Source organism: Suncus etruscus, chromosome 4 (assembly GCF_024139225.1).
Source record: "Suncus etruscus isolate mSunEtr1 chromosome 4, mSunEtr1.pri.cur, whole genome shotgun sequence".
Taxonomy (NCBI): domain Eukaryota; kingdom Metazoa; phylum Chordata; class Mammalia; order Eulipotyphla; family Soricidae; genus Suncus; species Suncus etruscus.
Genome location: NC_064851.1, coordinates 111,361,459 through 111,371,006, shown reverse-complemented (window position 1 = coordinate 111,371,006; position 9,548 = coordinate 111,361,459). Strand labels below are relative to the sequence as shown.

Sequence of the window (9,548 nt, the reverse complement as noted above, 5' to 3'; positions counted from 1 at the left end):
AATGAGTAGTCATTTTTCAAAATAGAATACAATGTGAGTAATATCAATACATACTCAATTTTCTCTTTATCATTCTAGTAAAATACACAAAATGGAGGGCTTCTTTGTTTCAAAATCAACAAGAGGATATACTGGGTGGAACAGCTAATTGTACAGTAGATTTATAATATACTATAATTCAAAGACAGTAAAAAGGCATAAAACGATAGGATTAATGAGATCACTTAAAATTGTTATGCCACTTCTCACTTGGGTGTTCTTATATTCACTTTTACCCTATCTTGGTAAATTTTAATAAGAAGTATGATGCAGATACAGAGAAAATTTTTGACCTATCGGTACTGTAAGAAATTGTGCAGTAAGGTTGGTAGCTGGAGTTGTGGAATTAGGTGTAGTCTTGATCTTCCGATATAGCTTCGGATACAAAGTCGACAGAGTTGGCAAAGCGAACAGGGTGTTACTACAAAAGATATGCACATATCAGTCAATTCAAAACCAAAGGAAATTTTGAGTTTGCTAGATATATAAAATAAAGTCTAAACAAGAGTGCACACTTGGATAATCTGACCATTAAATAAGGGAAACTGATGGAAGCCATTCTCATTAGATTTTTAAAGTTTTAGTATTCTCAAAGTATACTTATTTTATATAGGCACTTTCAAATATAATCTTCAAAATTAAGGAATTGTACTTACATTTCAAACCTATGCTATCATATCAGCCTTGAATGACCCCTATTTTAGAAAAGGTACAAATAAATCCCCAAGAAGTATCAAGTACTAAAGGAAGACACTTTAAAAATATGTATAAGGGACTCAGAGTGATAGCACAATAGTATAGCACATAGGATGTTTGCCTTGCATCAGGCAGACTCAGGTTTGATCTCTGACATCCCATATGATCCTGTAAGCTGGCCAGGAGTTATTCCTGAGTGCAAAGCCAAATCACATGCAGTGATAAACAAAACATAGCCAGGAATATATATATATGTATATATATACATATTATTTTATTTGTCATATTAGATGTACTATTTAAGCCAAAAATAAGTTTATCCATTTCTGAACTATACTTAAGCAGTTTTTTAAAACCAATGTCTGAAGTGTGAAAATATTTTCTGATTTTGTTTTAATTATAGAAGTTGTGTCCTTATCAAGTAGTAAATTACTTCAAAATTTTTGTTACCAGATATTAAGAAGACCACTTATTAAGTTTGCAAATAAAATTATATTTAACAATATATTTAAGCAACTCAACCTAAGGATTAAAAAAGTTTAAATAATATATTTTAAATCATCATTATAAAGCCTCAAAAAATAAAAATATATTTTTCACAAAATAAATTTGAAATTATTAGTAAAACATTATTAGCATAATATTATTATTTTGCCTAGTGGAAATTATTGTAAGAGCCTTTAAATTTCATTTTAGACCAGTGTATCCGGTGTTGCTAAATATCTCCATTTAATTCTTACCTTCATGTTGAAGCAATAATCGTTCCACTGAACTGCTGGATGTAGCTACATCTATAGGTCGCCGGCCCTCTGAATCTTTGGCATTAATATCAGCTCCAAATTCTATCAATAAGTTTATAATTTCCTCACTGGATTGTTGAGCAGCAGCATGTAATGGAGTATCCCAATATTTTCCCTTTTGTACATCCGCACCTACATGCATAAAGGAATTATGAGAAACACAAACAAAAAATTTTAGGTGACTACTCAGCCCAAAGTAGACAGGAAAGAAATGAAATTAAAAAAAATGGCACTCAAATTCATTTTGTTATTTCTTTACATATATTTATAAACAATAAATACAAATACCTTATATATACATATATGAAAACCAAAAGGCCAGAGCGGTGGCGTAAGTGGTAAAGCATATGCCTTGCCTGTGCTAGCTTAGGATGGACGGCGGTTCTATCCCCGGGTGTCCCATATGGTCCCCCAAGCCTGGAGCTATTTCTGAGCACATAGCCAGGAGTAACCCCTGAGCATCACCGGGTTTGACCCCAAAACAAACAAAAAAAACAAAAGGTGTATGTGGATGGGAATTTCCCATTCATTATTTAGTTACTTAATTTTCTTTTATGGGTTGAAGAAATATCACAGCACATTGAGCATTTGCCTTGCATGTGACCAACACCTGGCACCACATTTTGTGACTAAAATCTAATATATCTGTATATATAAGTATATGTGCAGAATTAAAACAGGTTACCAAAATAATCATATCAACTAGTTCTAAATAGTGTACCACTAGGTTGATATAATTATATCAAAATAGAGTTCTTTGGTTTCTTGGAAAAACCTATCAATTTCCATAGGTTAATTACCTAAGTAAAATATCTATAGGTTTTCATATTACTTTTCAATATGCAACAATTCTCACAACATGCAACAATTCTCTTAAGTATAAAGACATATTGTTTTTACTTATGCCAAGCAAATGTTTACAAATGCTTGCATTTCAAAAAGCTTACATGTTGGAGGGATCCTCTATTGCATAGTTATTTTACCTTAGTACAAGGTATGACACATGGCAGTAATTTAATGTATATTTAATGAATAAATGGTTTTAAATATTGTAGCAAGCCCATTTTTACGGGTCATAATTTTAAAAAATATTTATCAATAAACCTGTGTTTGATTTTTCAATTTTAAAATACTGCAATGAAACTGAAGATATTTATATTAAAAAGAGTGCATTTTAAATCTCAATTTATGGTCCTCATACAACTTTGAAATTTCAATAAATGTGACTATTGTCAATTTTTCTAAGTAGGAACTGGAAAGATAGTACAGTAGGCAGGGTATTTGCCTTGCATGTGGCTGAACCAGATTCAATCTTAGTCATCCCATATGTTTCCCCAGCACTATCAGAAGTCATCCCTGAGTGCAGAGCAAGAAGTAACCCTAAGCATTGCTGGTGTTTGCCTCCCCAAATTGTTCTAAACAAATATATAGTTGGAAAGAAAATAATACATTCTAAAAATTTCATTAAAAAAGCATAAACTGTTAATTAACATACATTTTGTGAGAGAACAGGACTTAAAAATTAATTATCCATATATACTAAAAGCATTTTTCAAGATTTTATCCAATATAAAATATTTGGTAGAAATCATACCATACCTATTGAAATAAAGATAATAATGCATAGATTATTCCTGTTATACAAATCTGTATAAAAGTGTAACCTGAAAATAACTACCAATCAAAGATTATAAGGGTAATCATACACAGCTGTGCACATGGCACCCTCATAGGTCTGTGCTCAGACTTTCCTACTGGTAATTCAGGGAACATAGGCTGTGCCCATATATGACCAGAATTGGACAAAGGCAAGCATCTTTTCCCTGTCCTCTCTCTCTGACCCATTATTAAATACTACTAACAGAATTTGTGTAAGATTCTTATTAGAAGTAATGAGGAGCTGAATGCCTGAATTCTGTAAGTTTAGACTTGAGGTAAGGTAGTGTGTATCACACAAAGGAGTTATGTGTGGAAATACATAGTAATACATGTGAGGGTCAAAATGATTATCATAAGTAATAAAAATTGGACACCCATAAAAATAATGCAAAAACACATTTACTAATTGGACATCTATTTTAAGCATAAACCACATTGGGGCACAGCTCTGATAAAATGGGTGATGGAATGAAGACATAAATCATACATCCTAACAGAATTTCAAGTCCAGTATTGGGAAAAGATTATTTTTTATCTCAAAACTAAGAAACATTTTTTCAGACGGTAAGGAAATAGTTTCTTCCAAATTATGGAAAAGGTAATTCTGTATTCTCTGACAAAGACTGTACATCTGAGAAAATTTTTGTGTTCTTTTCATTTGCCAAAGATATGTTATTAAAGAAATTATTCACCTTAAGTGTCTTTTGATGAATTTGTTCACAGACAAACGTATAATTTGCAAATTCAATCTTTTAACATAAGTAATTTTAGACTCCTTTTTATACCTAGTCTTTGATAATTTTGTGTATATTAATCATATAATCAGTAAGCCTTCAGGTGAAGTAAACATTAAGAACTAAATTTATTATATCTTAGGATATATTGAATATATATATAAAAATAAGAATGCCCACAATGACACACTTGGGAAATAACTAACATAAATTTAAGTGAGATATTTATAGAAATATATACATATATAATGAAATGCATGTGTTCATGGACAGAATAAAATATATTTAAAAAATTACCAGCATATAGAAGCTTCCGGACACAATGGAACTGTTGTGACATACAAGCTACATATAGAGGAGTCCCCAAATGACAGATGTCCTGGTCGACATCTATTCCCCAGGATATCAATATTTCCAGACACTCATGGTGACCTGCCAACAAAAAGCAGGTCTGAGTTTATTTTTTCTGAAGTCCATTCCCTCACATACACCTCACTCCATTCTTGTCACTGTATCATTTTTCACTGAGATACAGTTCAAACACTGCATATTTCCCCAAAACTCTTTTCTCATGGGACAATTTTTTAAAATCTGAAAAAGTCATTTATTTTGAGAAATCTAAAATATGAACAAAAAATATTGAACTACTTACAAGAAGCTTACAGGGGATCTTGCTAATTCATTATCACCAATTAAAAAAAACATATGTAAACACAAACCAAACAAACACTTTCAAACTTAAAAACCATTTTTTCCCAGTTGGTCTGCAGTGACATGATTTTAAATATTCCTGTTCTGCTGAGGTATGAGCTGAATATGTTGGTCAAGTGAGAAAAAAAACAATGAATAAAATCCATCTCCCAAAAATAGCCAAAAGAAAACCAAATACATACACACACACACACACACACACACACACACACACACACCCCAACCTAAATAGTTTTCTCAATAACATATTGAGACATTTTAAGTACAAAAAACATAAACAACAAAGATATCCACAAAATTCATTTAGCCAAATTGTTCATTTTTTAGACAAAATAATAATATATTAATATAGATTTCCTCTTTGTAATTCTCAACTGGCAGGCTGAAAATTTAATTCTAATATGGGTCGACAGAACCCAAGACCAGCTCTGGCAATGAGAAAGCAGGTCAACCAGTTGTCCAGAGTGGCTGTCAGGGCTGATAATGCAACACTAGCAAGTGAATATTGGTATGAATAATGACACACTGAACCCCAGGCACTTGAAAACATGGATTTGAATTGGGGATTAAAGGAAGTTTTTAGAGCTGAATGCATGTAAAAGGCTCTGAAGAGGTAGTTCTGGGGTGGGGTGTTCAGCTGAATTACCTTTACTTGCAGCCTCATGTGTGGGAGAAGGAAGACATGATTCAAGCTGGGCTTTGGCACCATATTCCAGAAGTAGCTCTGTACAGCTTGTACTGCCTTGTGAGCAAGCATTGAACAAAGGGGTCACACCATCTATTGTGATTGCATTTGCCTAAATAAAAAAAAAAGAAATCACAGAATTGAATACACAGATCATATATGATCCACTGACATCATATTTTTAAAAGTTATGCAATTAAAACGCAATGATCTATCACCCTTTACTGTGAAAATAGCTATTATTCAAAAGACAGAAAAGAAGTGTTGGGTAGTATATGAAGAAAAAGCAATTCTTATACACTTCAGAAATGTCAACTGGTGCACCCATCATGGAAACAGTATGGAGATTTCCTTAAAAATGTCAAAATGTAAGTTCCTTGGGAAACAGTTATCTCACTTTTAGGCATTATATCCCCAAATATAAAAGTGCACTAATTCAAAGAGGTATATCCTTTCCTGTAAAATCATCCCCACACACTGTATTTTCAATTCTAGTGGATGGATCTGAAGAAGGACAGCTGTAAAGAATTAATAAGCCAAGTCAGTCAGGAGAGAGTCATGGAGTCAGTGACTTCTTGCCTCGTGGTCTCTCTGAGTGCCAAGCCATGTTGAATGACCTTTCTTTATTAAACCAGTACCAATTCACCCAGTTGGTGGAGAGAAGAGAGAAATCCATTTAGACTTCTACATATCAAAGGGATAGGTTTAAAATTCAGAGAAATTTAGGAGAACATTTTTGTCCTGGGTTAATAACTGGAAGTTATAAATTGTAAGTTATCTTATATTCTCCTATCTTTATTGCACGTTATTTTTTGGGGGTGGGGAATCACACCCAGCAGTGATCAGGGCTTACTCCTGATTCTGTACTGATCACTTCTGGTGAGCTGAGGGAACCCTACAGGATGCTGGGATAAAACTCGGGTTGATGGTGTGTAAGTTAAGCACCCTACATCCTGTGTTAGTTACATGCTGGTCCCAATTGCAACATTTTTACAACAGCCAAAACTGGAAACAACCTACATGTCCAATGACTGATATATAAAAAAACAAGATCTGATGCTGTGACCTGTGTTCACATATATGTATATATGCAAGCATATATATATATATATATATATATATATATATATATATATATATATATATATATAAGCACAATAGGATACTTTCCAGCTAGGAAAAAAGCAAGTATCTTGCCATTTCCAAGAAAAATGTCATAGAAGACAGTTATCAGGAGTAATGAGACCAGATAAATATAGGTGAATTACATGATTTCACTCATATGTGGATTATATTCTCATAAGACAATATAAATATGGGGCCGGAGAGATAGCATAGAGGTAAGGTGTTAGACACAGAATGAGGGTGATTCGAATTCCAGCATCCATATAGTCCCCCGAGCTGCCAGGAGCGATTTCTGAGCATAGACCCTGGAGTAACCCCTGAGCGCTGCGGGTGTGACCCAAAAACAAAACAAAAAAAAAAAAAATAAAAAACAAAAAATAAGAAGTAATGAAGTAAGGAATGAAGGAAGGAAGGAAGGAAGGAAGGAAGGAAGGAAGGAAGGAAGGAAGGAAGGAAGGAAGGAAGGAAGGAAGGAAGGAAGGAAGGAAGAAGAAAGAAAGAAGAAAGAAAGAAAGAGAAAGAAAGAAAGAAAGAAAGAAAGAAAGAAAAAGAAAGAAGAAAGAAAAGAAGAAAGAAAGAAAGAAAGAAGAAGAAGAAAGAAAGAAGAAAGAGAAGAGAGAAAGAAAGAAAGAAAGAGAAGAGAAAGAAGAAAAGAGAAAGAGAGAAAGAAGAAGAGAAAAAGAAAGAAAGAAAAGAAAGAAGAGAAAGAAAAAAGAAAGAAGAGAGAAAAAAGAAGAAAGAAGAAAGAAAGAAAGAAAGAAAGAAAAGAAAGAAAGAAAGAAAGAAGAAAGAAGAAAGAAAGAAGAAGAAGAAGAAGAAGAGAAGAAAGGAAGAAATAAAAATAAAGAGAGAAAGAAAAAGAAAGAAAGAAAGAAAAAGAAAGAAGAGAAAGAAAGAGAAGAAACAAAGATAGAAAGAAAGAAAGAAAGAAAAAAGAAACAAATAAAGTAAGAAGAAAGAAAGAAAGAAGAAAGAGAAAGAAAAAAGAAAGAAGAAGAAAGAAGAAAGAGAAAGAAGAAAAGAAAGAAAGAAGAGAAAGAAAGAGAAAAGAAAGAAAGAAAGAAAGAAAGAAAGAAAGAAAAAAAAAAAAAAAAGAAAGAAAGAAAGAAAGAGAAAAAAAGAAAGAAAGAAAAGAAAGAAATAAAGAAGAAAGAAAGAAGAAGAAAGGAAGGGAGGGATGAAGGGATGAAGGGAGGAAGGAGTAAGAAAGAAAGAAAGAAAGAATGAAAGAAAGAGAAAAAGAAAGAAAGAGATAAAGAAAGAAACAAACAAACAAAGAAAGGAAGAAAGAAAAAGAAAGAAAGAAAGAAAGAAGAAGAAAGAAAGAAACAATGAAAGAAAAAGAAGGAAAGAAAGAAAGAAAGAAAGAAAGAAAGAAAGAAAAGAAAGAAAGAAAGAAAGAAGAAAGAAAGAAAGAAAAACATGTTAAACATAAAAGATGAATTTTGGATAAGATTAATTAGAATGCATTACCACAAAGTGCATAAACTGGGTCAGAAATCAAACATAAAGTAAAACATGGAACTAGTTTTGATTTAATGTGTATACATACATGTTGATTTTCAATGGCACAAAACTAAAACATACATGTCATGATATTCAATGTTATAGAAATAAAATATATATATAAAGTGTATATTTGGTTGTTGACTCAAGCTTGAAGATTAATATTAGTTTTCTTCAGATTGTCCACATCCCCCTAGCCAAATAATTGTGCAGAAAAATGATCTTATCTTCATTACTAAAAATAAGTGCTGCCCACATTGTAATCTTTTTATTTATTTTTTGTCAAAGTGGCATAAGTAGATTTTATTCGGAATAAAGAAAATGTTTCCCTGCATTACTATCAACACAAAAATAAAAAGCAATATGGTCTCCTAACAGAAAGAATTGGGAAAATATGAGCAGTAAAAATGACTGTGTATTTTCAAGTACACATCATCAAGAAAAGCTTTAAAACATCAAGCAATAAATAGAAATATGATGTGGCAGAAAATGTCAAGAGTGGGCATACAACTGGTCCAAATTAAGATAAAACACAAGTATTAGATTTAAAAAATCAAATTCAATGTGTAGGCTTTTTAAAATTAAATAAAACAAGTGAAGAAAATTGGAAAGGCAATGGGTACTGTGATTAAAGCTATTTTGCTAGAAGCAAATTCAATAGGTAAAAGTGAAAAATTCTATTTTGGAGAATTTTTCTCAGGAAAACCATCTGAAACGTGGGGAAATGTTATTAGGCATAACAATAGTCATCTCTTGCTATCTAAAGTCATAAAGCAGGGAAGAATAGGAAGAACTTTTTATATTATGTTGCAGCAGGCTATCCATTTTTGTAATGACTTGGAAACCATCAAGTGCAAAGAGAGGGCTTAGGCAATTTGAGAACTTCACTGAGAAATAAAAAAGCACAATTTTTTGTATGTGTGTAATTATTAATGATGTAGAAGGTACTTACATTAGCACCAGCTTCTAGAAGAGTTCTGGCACATGCCACATGATCTCCAAGGCAGGCTTCATGCAATGGTGTGACATGGTCTATGGTTACTGCATTTACATTATAGCCCTAAATGTGACAAATAGTTTTGAGAGGTGAGCAGCAAGTTTCATACAATTGTCCTTATTCATCTTATTGCAGGTGAATGGAATATAAGAGATCATATATTTTCAAGCACATTGTCAAGCTCAAATGCCATAATCAATGAGTTGTCAATGATCTATAGCCCATTAATGTAATATCAGCAAGTCAACTGATATTGCCTTAGGTTATTTTGTTTAATATATTATTTATATATTTTAGTATAACATATTTAAATTTCCTTTATTTGTATATATAAATTTAAATAAATTATAAATAAACAATAAAATTTATATTATATATTCAAATATACTTTAATATAATATATTAAAATTTTTTTCAGTCTTTTAAGTATAACCTTGATTGTTTTTTATCTTCTTTTCTTTCTTTCTTTCGTTAGAACTAAATACAGTTTTTGGAGGAATCTCCATATTGCTCTCCATAAAGGTTGAACTAGACGGCATTCCCACCAGCAGTGGATAAGAGTTCCCCGCCAACACTGCTTGTTCTCATTCTTTGTG

The 9,548-nt window shown here is 32.1% G+C and overlaps 1 protein-coding gene across 1 annotated transcript in view; it reads right to left on the bottom strand.

Annotated features, from left to right (window-relative positions):
- Positions 1-332: 332 nt before the first annotated feature.
- The window catches only part of ASB5 (ankyrin repeat and SOCS box containing 5), a 53,086-nt gene continuing 43,870 nt past the window's right edge, over positions 333-9,548 (bottom strand). The window contains exons 3-7 of the mRNA XM_049771305.1: positions 8,908-9,015; positions 5,286-5,436; positions 4,226-4,360; positions 1,476-1,667; positions 333-460 (exon numbers count right to left, since the gene is read on the bottom strand). Of these exons, the coding sequence (XP_049627262.1) occupies positions 333-460; positions 1,476-1,667; positions 4,226-4,360; positions 5,286-5,436; positions 8,908-9,015 (714 nt within the window). The remainder of the gene's footprint in view (positions 461-1,475; positions 1,668-4,225; positions 4,361-5,285; positions 5,437-8,907; positions 9,016-9,548) is intronic.